The sequence below is a fragment of the Anomaloglossus baeobatrachus genome, chromosome 3 (assembly GCF_048569485.1).
Source record: "Anomaloglossus baeobatrachus isolate aAnoBae1 chromosome 3, aAnoBae1.hap1, whole genome shotgun sequence".
Taxonomy (NCBI): Eukaryota; Metazoa; Chordata; class Amphibia; order Anura; family Aromobatidae; genus Anomaloglossus; species Anomaloglossus baeobatrachus.
Window position 1 is genome coordinate 458,351,672 of NC_134355.1, and position 13,036 is coordinate 458,364,707.

General features: G+C 43.4%; 1 protein-coding gene across 12 annotated transcripts in view; it reads left to right on the top strand.

Annotated features, from left to right (window-relative positions):
- OPA1 (OPA1 mitochondrial dynamin like GTPase) overlaps positions 1 to 13,036 on the top strand; it is a 296,183-nt gene that overhangs the window by 90,538 nt on the left and 192,609 nt on the right. For all 12 annotated transcript variants that reach the window (XM_075340498.1, XM_075340503.1, XM_075340499.1 and 9 more), the window contains 3 exons: positions 10,135 to 10,221; positions 10,503 to 10,616; positions 10,825 to 10,905. In XM_075340498.1, the coding sequence (XP_075196613.1) occupies positions 10,135 to 10,221; positions 10,503 to 10,616; positions 10,825 to 10,905 (282 nt within the window). The remainder of the gene's footprint in view (positions 1 to 10,134; positions 10,222 to 10,502; positions 10,617 to 10,824; positions 10,906 to 13,036) is intronic.

Sequence of the window (13,036 nt, forward strand, 5' to 3'; positions counted from 1 at the left end):
CCACCTTATCCGGGGCAATTTTCCTGCCTTCCTTTTGTCCGGCTCCTGTTCATCGCTTGAGGAAGCCTTGCATATCCTAGATCTGGTGCGGGCGCTCCGGATCTACGTGTCTCGCACCGCCGTTATTAGACGGTGCACCTCTCTGGTGCTGACTGTTCGTCAGCGTAGCGGTCTCTCGGCATCTAAGCCGACCCTGATCGTTGGCTTAGGTCAGCCATTTCTGAGACTTACAAGTGTACTCAAGTGCCTTCCCCACCGGGGATCAGAGCACATTTGGTCAGACCTGTCGGCGCCTTTTTTTCTTGGGCTTCAGGCACCAGGTTACGGCTCAGTAGGTCTGTCAGTCTGCAGCTCGAATTAGTCTGCATACTTTTTCGAAGCACTACCCAAGGCATGCTCATGCTCTGGCAGACGTGGGCTCGGCAGACGCATTTTTCCGGCGTCTGTCGCCCATTTGTGAAGTTAGGTTTGCCTGCTTCTCAATTGTCTGTTTATTCCCACCCATGGACTGCTTTTGAACGTCCCATGGTTTGGGTCTCCCATAAGGAACGATAAAGAAAAAGAGAATTTTGTTTACTTACCGTAAATTCTTTTTCTTATAGTTCCGTCATGGGAGACCCAGCACCCTCCTTATTGCCTATTGGCAGGTTTCTTGTTCCGTGTGTCTTCACCGGCTGTTATTGTTCTAGACTGAGGTTCCGGTTCCTCCGGATTTTACTCTGTCTCTTCTTGTGGGTGGATGTCCTCCTTCAGCTTTTGCACTAAACTGGCTAGATCTGGCTAGCAGGGGGTGTATATGCTAGGAGGGAGGAGCTACACGTTTTTGAGTGTAGTAACTTTGTGTGTCCTCTGGGGGCAGTAGCATACACCCCATGGTTTGGGTCTCCCATGACGGAACTATAAGAAAAAGAATTTACGGTAAGTAAACGAAATTCTCTTTTTTCAGACATAGCACATTTCTCATTATGCATTTGTTTAGTAGAATTTGCAGTTCTCCATAATTTTTATCTGGTGGAAGTCAAATCATCAGTAGGTTAAGGCCTAGTCACACACAACGACTTACCAGCGATCCCGAAAACCATGCGACCTGATAGGGATCGCAGGTAAGTCGCTGGGAGGTCGCTAGTGAGATGTCACACAGTCAGATCTTACCAGCGATGCAGGAAAAATACAGGTCGCAGTAGCGACCTGTATAACGATCTCAGCAGTCACTGTGACCCTGTCACACAGTGTCAAACACAGCGATGTGTCCTGCCCAGCAGGACATTGCCTTTGAAGAAAATGGCCTGGACCATTCTGCAACGACTAGAGATCTCACAGCAGGGGCCTGATCGCTGGTAGGTGTCACACATAACTAGATCGCTAACGGGATCGCTACTGTGTCACAGAAACCGTGAGCTCGTTATGTGTGACGGTACCTTTAGGCGGCACATGCTTAGAAAATAGTGTATATTGTAGAGGTGCTAGTTCCTTTGGATACACCACTGAGCTCCTGTAAGATTGCAGCAGATGGGAGAAAGAAACTGCACACCAAGAGGCACGGAGAGATGCTTCTAGTACGATTTATGGAGTATCTCATATTCATGATCTGACCGCAGGAGTTACAGAATTCAGTGGCTCAACATTTCACATTATTATATCCTTTTTCTGACTTGTAGGCAAGAGTCACAGCACATATGTTAAGATTATTTAGGGCAGGGGTCTCAAACTCAGCTAAGTATATGGGCCGCATATAGAAAAAAAAAAATATTTGGGGGGGCTGCATTCTTTGCAGGGCCAAGTGACTTTTTTTTAGTGGTACTATTAATTTCTCTTTACAACTTTGGATCACTGTTTTTGAACAGATTTTGCTTGTTTATTATAACAAACATGCACTTGTTTTGTCTTTATATAAAACAGCAATTTTAATGGTGAAAAAAAGATGCTTTATTTCTATATTATTTTTTTTTATTATTTATTTATTTATTTTTTTACATTTTGTCCCCCTCTTGTAAGTAATATTACAATTAGCACCATGTAGGAATTTTGGCCAACATCTTGCAGTAATTTATACAATCCTGGTTCTCATCTTTTAGTAATGTATCCCATCCTGTTCCCCCTTCTTGTAGAAAAGTGCCCCATCCTGTATTAATGTGCCCGTCCTGGTCTCCATCCTGTAATCATGTGCCCCATCCTCTTGTAAAGTGCCCATCCTTGTCTCCTGGTAGTTATGTGCTCTAGTAATGTGCCCATCCTGGTCTCCTTGTAGTAATGTGCCCATCCTGGTCTCCTTGTAGTAATGTGCCCATCCTGGTCTCCTTGTACTAATGTGTCCCTCTTGGTCTCCTTGTAGTAATGTGCCCATCTGGGTCTCCATGTAGTAATGTGCCCATCTGGGTCTCCATGTAGTAATGTGCCCATCTTGGTCTCCATGTAGTAATGTGCCCATCTTGGTCTCCATGTAGTAATGTGCCCATCCTTGTCCCTATCCTATAGTAATGTGCCCATCCTGGTCCTCATCTTGTAGTAATGTACCCCATCCTTGTCCCCATCCTGCAGTAATGTGCCCATCATTGTCCCCTTTCACAAATGTGCCAACGCTGGTGCTCTTCTTGTTTTAATGTCGCTCTGTGGGTATACAGCGATGGGGTGGCGGGCGACATACAGTTCTGGGGGATATACAGCACTTGAAACAGACAGTTCTGGGGGTATACAGGCAGTGCTGAGGTTGAGTGGAGGCAAGCAGTTCTGGAGAGGTATACAGGTAGCGCTGGGGTTTGGGGGGGGGCGGACAGTACATGGCGGTATACAGGCAGCACTAGGATTGAGGGTATTGGGGGTATACAGGCAGCAGTGGGGTTGGGGGGAGGACATCCCTGCGTGGTATATAGGCAGTGCTGGGTTAAGGGTGGATAGTTCTGGGAGGTTATATAGGCAGCGCTGGGGTTTGAGGGTACAGACAGTTCTGGGGGAATACAGGCAGCGGTGGGTTTGGGGGGGACAGACAGTTCTGGGAGGGTATACAGGAAGCACTGGGATGGGGGGTACAGACAGTTTGGGAGGGTATACAGGCCGTGCTGGGGTTGAGGGGACAGATAGTTCTGAGGGCATACAGGCAGCGCTGGGATTGGGGGGACAGATAGTTCTGGGGGGTATACAGGCAGTGCTGGGTTTGGGGGGACATAGTTCTGGGGGGTATACAGGCAGTGCTGGGTTTGAGGGGTACAGACAGGAGAGATCTCAAAATGGCAGTTTGGAGAAGGCACCCTTCAAATCTCAGGGACCTGGAGCAGTTTGCCAAAGAAGAATGGTCTAAAATTCCTGGAGAGCATTGTAGGAAACTCATTGATGGTTACCGGAAGCGGTTATTCGCAGTTATTTTGGCTAATAGTTGAGGCTAAGGGTGCAAATACTTTTGTCTGGCCCATTTTTGGAGTTTTGTGTGAAATGATCAATGAATTGATTTTTATTTCATTCTCTTTTGTGTTTTTTCATTGGAAGCAAAATAAATGGAGATAATAATACCACAGAATTTGTGATTGCAATCATTTTCAAGAAGAAACTGAGTATTATCTGTCAGAATTGCAGGGGTGCCAATACTTTTGGTCAGCATTGTACAGCTCGACGGGATGTTGGTGCTTCAGCTCTTCTCTTCATCTGTGGGACGGAAGCTCAGGACGCAGCATGCTAGCTCCTCCCACAGATGAACTTGAAAACAGAAAACGCTATTTGCAGGTGTGGATTATCCGGCAGCCAGGAAAGAGCGGCTGCCAGCTCGAACACTGCGGTCCCTGGAACTCGGCCCGGGGGCTGCAGGGTACATCACAGCTGTTCTCACCTGGCTGTCCTCCCGTTCCCTTGTGTCCTCTTCTTGAGGCTCGTGGCTCCCTTGGTGATCATGCTTCTGGCGCTGCAGTCAGTCAGCACTTTACTTAAGTCGTGCTGCGCAGAGTCAAGTTCTGTGCACAACTATTCCACGGGCAGCGGCTGGCCGATCAGAGGCAGCAGGTGACGTTATATGCTTCAGCTACTGGTCTTGGATTGCCCAGCGGCTGCAATAGCTGTGCACAGAGCTTGACTGCGCAGCGACGGCAAATCATCTGAAACAAAGCACTGACTGCTGCAGCCTCTGCATCGGCATCTCGTCCGGTGACTAAGGGCATGCTTGCCTGAAACATGTTGAGACTATAATTCAACCATCATGATGTTTCAAAACTTTGCTGAATAAAGATGAAGATTTTAATTATGGGACTCACCATGTTCTTCCACTTGTTTGTGTCTGAAACAATGTGTGGTCCAACTCTGCATTGTTTCTATCAGAGTTCAGTTTCAGGATCTCTTAGTCTACAACATGCTGCTCTGAGATGAAGTAGCAAAAACCTGGTGACCGATTCCCTTTACTATAGACTGCTTCCTGAGGAATCTGGCTGGGGCACTATCGTAAAGCACAGGAGTGCCTGTCTGAGCAGAGTGCTATGGTATTTGGGTACTTCAGAGGAGCTGTCGGCCTAAAAATTTTTCAGGCGCTAACTAATGTATATGGGTGCCTTTAACCCCTTCAGCCCCGGGGCACTTTCCGTTTTTGTTTTTTGTTCCCCTTCTTCTGAGAGCCTTAACTTTTTTATTTTCCCGTCAATCTTGCCATATGAGGGCTTGTTTTTTGCAGGACAAGTTGTACTTTTAAATGAAACCATAAATTTTACCATATAGTGTACTGGAAAACAGCAAAAGAATTCCAAGTGTGGAAAAACTGCAAAAAAAAAGTGTGATGGCACAATAGTTTTTGGGATGTTTTATTCACAGTGTTCACTATATGGTAAAACTGATGTGTTGCTGTGACGCCTGAGGTCGGTGCAAGTTTGTAGACACCAAAAATGTATAGGTTTACTTGTATCTAAGGGGTTAAAAAAAATTCACAAGCTTGTCCAATAAAAGTGGCGCACGTTTTGCGCCATTTTCCGAAACCCATAGCGTTCTCAGTTTTTGGGATCTATGGCTCAGTGACTGCTTATTTTTTGCGTCTCGAGCTGACGTTTCTAATGGTACCATTTTTGCGCAGATGCTACGTTTTGATCGCCTGTTATTGCATTTTGCGTAAAACTTGCGGCGACCAAAAAACGTAATTTTGGCGTTTGGAATTTTGTCGCCACTACGCTGTTTACCAATCAGATTAATTGATTTTACAGTTAGGTCCAGAAATATTTGGACAGTGACACAATTTTCGCGAGTTGGGCTCTGCATGCCACCACATTGGATTTGAAATGAAACCTCTACAACAGAATTCAAGTGCAGATTGTAACGTTTAATTTGAAGGTTTGAACAAAAATATCTGATAGAAATTGTAGGAATTGTACACATTTCTTTACAAACACTCCACATTTTAGGAGGTCAAAAGTAATTGGACAAATAAACCAAACCCAAACAAAATATTTTTATTTTCAATATTTTGTTGCGAATCCTTTGGAGGCAATCACTGCCTTAAGTCTGGAACCCATGGACATCACCAAACGCTGGGATCCTCCTTCTTAATGCTTTGCCAGGCCTTTACAGCCGCAGCCTTCAGGTCTTGCTTGTTTGTGGGTCTTTCCGTCTTAAGTCTGGATTTGAGCAAGTGAAATGCATTCTCAATTGGGTTAAGATCTGGTGATTGACTTGGCCATTGCAGAATGTTCCACTTTTTAGCACTCATGAACTCCTGGGTAGCTTTGGCTGTATGCTTGGGGTCATTGTCCATCTGTACTATGAAGCGCCGTCCGATCAACTTTGCGGCATTTGGCTGAATCTGGGCTGAAAGTATATCCCGGTACACTTCAGAATTCATCCGGCTACTCTTGTCTGCTGTTATGTCATCAATAAACACAAGTGACCCAGTGCCATTGAAAGCCATGCATGCCCATGCCATCACGTTGCCTCCACCATGTTTTACAGAGGATGTGGTGTGCCTTGGATCATGTGCCATTCCCTTTCTTCTCCAAACTTTTTTCTTCCCATCATTCTGATACAGGTTGATCTGTCTCATCTGTCCATAGAATACTTTTCCAGAACTGAGCTGGCTTCATGAGGTGTTTCTCAGCAAATTTAACTCTGGCCTGTCTATTTTTGGAATTGATGAATGGTTTGCATCTAGATGTGAACCCTTTGTATTTACTTTCATGGAGTCTTCTCTTTACTGTTGACTTAGAGACAGATACACCTACTTCACTGAGAGTGTTCTGGACTTCAGTTGATGTTGTGAACGGGTTCTTCTTCACCAAAGAAAGTATGCGGCAATCATCCACCACTGTTGTCATCCGTGGACGCCCAGGCCTTTTTGAGTTCCCAAGCTCACCAGTCAATTCCTTTTTTTCTCAGAATGTACCCGACTGTTGATTTTGCTACTCCAAGCATGTCTGCTATCTCTCTGATGGATTTTTTCTTTTTTTTCAGCCTCAGGATGTTCTGCTTCACCTCAATTGAGAGTTCCTTAGACCGCATGTTGTCTGGTCACAGCAACAGCTTCCAAATGCAAAACCACACACCTGTAATCAACCCCAGACCTTTTAACTACTTCATTGATTACAGGTTAACGAGGGAGACGCCTTCAGAGTTAATTGCAGCCCTTAGAGTCCCTTGTCCAATTACTTTTGGTCCCTTGAAAAAGAGGAGGCTATGCATTACAGAGCTATGATTCCTAAACCCTTTCTCCGATTTGGATGTGAAAACTCTCATATTGCAGCTGGGAGTGTGCACTTTCAGCCCATATTATATATATATATATAATTGTATTTCTGAACATGTTTTTGTAAACAGCTAAAATAACAAAACTTGTGTCACTGTCCAAATATTTCTGGACCTAACTGTATATTTTGATAGATCGGGCATTTCTGAACGCGGCGATACCAAATCTGTGTATATTTATTTATTTTTTTAACCCTTTAATTTTCAATGGGGCGAAAGGGGGGTGATTTGAACTTTTTAGGTTTTTTGTTTTTTTTATTATTAAAACTTTTTTTTTTATTTTTTTTTTTTTATTTTACTAGTCCCCCTAGGGGGCTATAGCGATCAGCAATCCGATCGCTCTTATCTCTCTGCTGATCACAGCTATACAGCTGTAAACAGCAGATTCAGTCACTTCCGGTTTCCCTCTGCTCCCGGCAGAGGGAAAACGAAAGTAAAACTTCATAGTTGCAGGCATCATCACATGACCCTGTGCTACGATTGCAACCACCGAAAGTCACGTGATCACGCATGTGACTTCCAGTGGGGGCGGCGGTAAGTAAAAATCATGGCCGCGTGCATATAGATCTCGCTGCCAGACTTTAGCAGCGAGATTTAAGGGGTTAAATGTTGCGAGTGAAAGCGATTCCATTCGCAACATGCAGGCACACATGTCAGCTGTTGAAAACAGCTGATATGTGTGCCGACCGCCGCCGCCTGCCCGCGGAAGGGGGCGGGGCTTAACGGGACACGCTCCATGATGGATATATCCGTCCATGGTCGTGAAGGGGTTAAAGGGAATCTGTCAGCTGGTTTTTGCTACTTTATCTGAGAGCAAATCAAAATATTCCGTATGAACTCACCATTAAATATTCATAAATATCAAAAAGCCTTTAAAAGAGAAACCATAAAGAGTTCAAAATAAAGGGGATTGTGACCATATCATGATAAAATAATATTTTTATTTAAATTGTTAAAAATAACATGTTGAGTTTTCATAAAAATATAAGACTGGATCAGATTCCCAAAACTTTTAGCAGCGGTTTGTCAGGTTATGAAAGTGCTTAGTGCAATGACCAATCATGTATAAATATCAATTAATTATATATAACATATAAATAACAAAGTGCCAAGTGCAAAAATAATATTAAAATAATGAGTAGTTATATATAATATTAGATATAAGGTATAGTAAATAAAGCCTAACATTGTGAAGTGCGGTGAAGTGCAAATTTATTAGGGATTTAGTATACCTTTAAATTGGTCAGAGAAGTCCTGCGTGCTGCTATCCCCCGACGCGCGTTTCAAGCATCCCCTGAGGAAAAGAGCGCCTGAAACACGCGTCGGGGCATAGCGGCACGCAGGACTTCTTTGACCAATTTAAAGGTATACTAAATCCCTAATCAATTTGCACTTCACAGCACTTTACATTGTTAGGCTTTATTTACTATACCTTATATCTACTATTATATATAACTACTCATTATTTTAATATTATTTTTGCACTTGGCACTTTATATGTTTTATACATAATTAATTGATATTTATACATGATTGGTTATTGCACTAAGCACTTTTATAACCTGACAAACTGCTGCTAATAGTTTTGGGAATCTGATCTAGTCTTATATTTGTATGAATACTAAACATATGTTATTTTTAACAATTTAAATAAACATATTTTATCATGAAATGGTCACCATCCCCTTTATTTTGAAACCTTTATGGTTTCTCTTTTTAAAGGCTTTTTGATATTCATCTGAGGCCTGTTATAGGCAAAGAAATTCTGAAACTAACCATGTTTCTCTTCCATTACTGGGTACTGCCATTCTCATATAATCAAAGAGTTTAAATCCAGGAAAACCTCAGAGTTAATTGATCTTTCCCACCCACACCAGACTCTTAGAGATTGTGCATTGACTGTGAAGTGTCAATCACAGGAGGGGTTGTGCTGGACAACATGGCACAAGCCAGCTAGTCATAGCAATGATAATCACCAAGTGATAAACCCTTTTAGGGTACCGTCACACTTTAGCGTCGCAGCAGCGATCCCACCAGCGATCTGACCTGATCAGGATCGCTGCTACGTCGCTACATGGTCACTGGTGAGCTGTCAAACTGGCAGATCTCACCAGCGACCAGTGACCAGCCCCCAGCCAGCAACGACGTGCAAGCGACGCTGCGCTTGCACGGAGCCGGCGTCTGGAAGCTACGGACACTGGTAACTAAGGTAAACATCGGGTATGGTTACCCTATGTTTACCTTAGTTACCAGCGCACACCGCTTAGCTTAGCGTGTGCAGGGAGCAGGAGCCGGCACTGGCAGCGTGAGAGCTGCGGAGGCAGGTAACGAAGGTAAATATCGGGTAACCACCTTGGTTACCCGATGTTTACCTTGGTTACAGCTTACCGCAGGCTGCCAGACACCGGCTCCTGCTCCCTGCACATTCAGGATTGTTGCTCTCTCGCTGTCACACACAGCGATGTGTGCTTATCAGTGGGAGAGCAACAATAAAAAAAACTAACCAGCACTGTGTGTAACGAGCAGCGATCTCACAGCAGGGGCCAGATCGCTGCTCAGTGTCACACACAGCGAGATCGCTAATGAGTTCACAAAAACCGTGACTCGGCAGCGATCTCGCTGTGTGTGAAGTAGCCCTTAGATTTAGTAAACAATAAAACAATAGCTCACACAGATAAGAAAAGCACAGTTGTCTTTACATTTTTAACCCTTGTAGCATGCTGTCATCAGCTTACGTTGTAAAATCCTGATGACATATTTCCTTTTAAGGCCTTGTTCACATCTGCGTTGGAGGCTCCATTAAGAACTGGTCAAAATTACTCAAGAAACCTGATGGATCCTAATGTACTCAATAGGGTCCGTTGCCACCTTTGCTCTCTGGCATGTCAGTCATCCAGTATTTTAGTTAATTTAATTGTTCTTTAACATGATAAAAAAAAATGGAATGTGAAGAAAGCCTAAACCCATCTTTTAGCTAACAACAAATCAATAATCGCAAGAAACCTTGGGAAAGGAGTGTGGCTGAGGTTAGACAGGGTTTTTGTGTAGTCTGTTACCAGGGAGATGCATGGATCTGCATAGGAACTGCAGACTCGAAATGGTGGGGGAGACTTTAATGAAGACCATATGCAACATTGGTCCATTTGTGGCGCAATAAGAAAAAAAACTTATTGTGCTTCACAGGACTGTACTGTATAAAAGTCTGTTTGTGAATTGTCCGGAAGGAGCCACTGTCGATATCGTGAATGAATTTCCTGTATTACCAGTGCTGTAGTGTATGACTTATTTGTGTAAAAATGGCACTGTTTATTTTCCAAGACCCCTACGCTGGCAGGAATATGCCATAATAGTTTGTAATTGAATGTTCTTCACTGTCTGAACTCATTCTGGATATTTATTGGATATTTGTATTGATCATTTTGATAATTTATATTTTAGAAATCCCTTATTGATATGTACTCCGAGGTCCTGGACATCCTGTCTGATTACGATGCTAACTATAACACGCAAGACCACTTACCCCGGGTATGTTACTTATGTGCCTGGTTCACACTAATTATTAAGTGTGTATGTATGTGTATATATATATATATATATTTCCTGTGAAAGCTCGTCATAACTGTTTATTTTTTTATTTTTCTCATTTTCTGACTGTGATATCTGACAAAGTTTATCCATTTGGCAAGTGTCTCCATAAGGGATTAACTAAAAGGCAGAATGATTTTCCTGCCTAGACCTATTACCATCATGATCATCTCAGTATTTTCATGCACAATAAAAAACAATGTATTTGTGTTTCCTTTCAGGTAGTTGTGGTAGGTGACCAAAGTGCGGGGAAGACCAGTGTCCTTGAAATGATAGCACAGGCCCGAATTTTCCCTCGAGGATCTGGAGAGATGATGACTCGTTCTCCGGTTAAGGTAAGTCAATGGCAAGAAATAAGTGATATTGATTTCTAGGAGTTTTTGCAACATTGATTTCTAGGAATTCTTGCATCATCATAGACAAATTACAAAGTGCTTGGTAAAACAAGCAACTCTGCAATTTGCCTCACATTAAAAATCTTTCCCATTCTCAAGAATAGAGAAATGTTTTCTCATGTATTATGTATTTTTCTTTTTCTTGCAGGTCACGTTAAGTGAAGGACCGCACCATGTTGCTATGTTTAAGGATAGCTCTCGAGAGTTTGATCTCAGCAAAGAGACGGATGTAAGAAATACTTAGAAAAAACACAGCTTAAGTTTTCTTGGTTCTAAAGTGCTGCTAATCTTACCGAAAGACAATTTGCAGGGACTTAAACTATATTTAAGGGGACGATAAAGATCTAATTTCTACGTTATGTCAGAGAGCAGCAATAGAGAAGGTGACACGTGAATAAAGCCTTCCACAGGGTTTCCACATTCGGATTTCCTCTTTCAATTTTTATGTCAAAGTCAGCAATGCTACATAAATGGGGGACGCCTATAAAGTAAATATATTACAACTTTTCCTTTTTATTTTATAATCGATGCTTCTCAGTAGCTTCAAAAACTGCAGCAAAAACTTAAATGTGGAAATCTACCTTTAGGAGAACCATTTGAGATTGTAGGAACAAACATTAAACTTAAGGCCACGTCTCACTAAGCAACATCGCTAGCAACATCGAGTTTTGTGGCGCAACAGCGATGTTGCTAGCGATGTTGCTGTGTGTGACATCCAGCAACAAGCTGGCCCCTGCTGTGAGGTCGCTGGTTGTTGCTGAATGTCCTGGACCATTTTTTAGTTGTTGCTCTCCCGCTGTGAAGCACACATCGCTGTGTGTGACAGCGACAGAGCAACAGTAATTAACCCGATGTGTACTCTGGCTAGGAGTGCTGGGAGCCAGCGCTAAGCGGTGTGCGCTGGTAACCAAGGTAAATATCGGGTTGGTTACCCAATATTTACCTTAGTTACCAAGCACAGCATCGCTTCCACACATCGCTGGGGGCTGCTCACTGGTTGCTGGTGAGATCTGCCTGTTGACAGCTCACCAGCAACCCGTGTAGCGACGCTCTTAGATGGATCCATAGAAATCAGTTTTTGTATTTGTAGGACAACCCCTTTTAGTCTCATCTGTCACATTATCATGCTGCCTTGTCTAAAGCCACGATGGCAAGATGTCAGTCATTGTATGTGACAATGTCCTGACTCAAGCACAAGTTCTCTGAAATCTTAACTCTCCAATTCTATATATCAGTCTGCTCAGCCCTGTAATATGCTGCTTACAAATGGGGCATGTTTAAGAGCAAGTGCTCGGGGACCTCCCTCTCTCATGTATATTAGGCTCCAGCAATCATATATCTCACCGGGAAAAGCTGGATGAAGTAGTGATGGGCGGACCCGGACTGTGAAAGTCCGGATCCGCGTGAGTTCAAAAGAACCTGAGCACCGGGCCCGGAAATTTCAGGGAATTCTGGGTAATGATCCAGGTCCAGCCACCTGGGTAGTAAAACAAAAAAAAAGAAATAAGAATAAAGCAAGCGCTTTATACTTACCGATCTTCACTTGGCTATAACTCTGCTTCCAGGCAGCTCTTGCTACCTCCGGAGCCGCTCATTATCCTATATGCATATTCATTGCTTCACCACCCACCGGCAGTCCCAGTTTCTCTGATTGGTTGCAGTCAGACAGCGTCCCTAGCCTGTGTGACAGCGTGCCTGACTGCAACCAATCAGAGGTTCTGTGTCTTCTTCTAGATTGATCTACAAATAAATACAATAATAAGAAAACTGGCATAGGGTCTCCCCTATGACAGCAAACAAAGATAAAGCATACGGCTACACGCTGCAGCCCCCAGCCATGTGCTCATCTTGGCTGTGTATCAAAATAAGAGGCATTGCATCCAGCGTTTTTGTTTTTTTTTTAAATTATTTAAATAAATTATTAGAAAACCCTACGTGTGGTCCCCCCCAATTTTGATACCCGGCCACGATAAAGCCAACAGCTGGGAGCTTGTATTCTTAGGCTGGGTTAGGGCCATGGTTATTGGGGTCCCCCCAGCCTTAAAATAGCAGCCTCTCAGGATTGGTACATCCATTAGATGCGACAACACCGGAACTTTACTTGGCTTATTCCGATTGCCCTGGTGCAGTGGCAGTCGGGGGTATTAAAGGGTTAATAACAGCTCACAGCTGCCACTAAGGCCTAGATTAGGAAGGGGAGGTGTCTGAGACCTCCCCCATTACTAATCTGTAAGTGAAAAGAAATAAACACACTGAAAAATCCTTTATTTAAAATTAAAAAAACCCTCTAACCTCTTTTTCTTTTTTTTTTTTTTTTAACCCACAAAATACCAAGGTTCGACGTAATCCACACGAGGGCC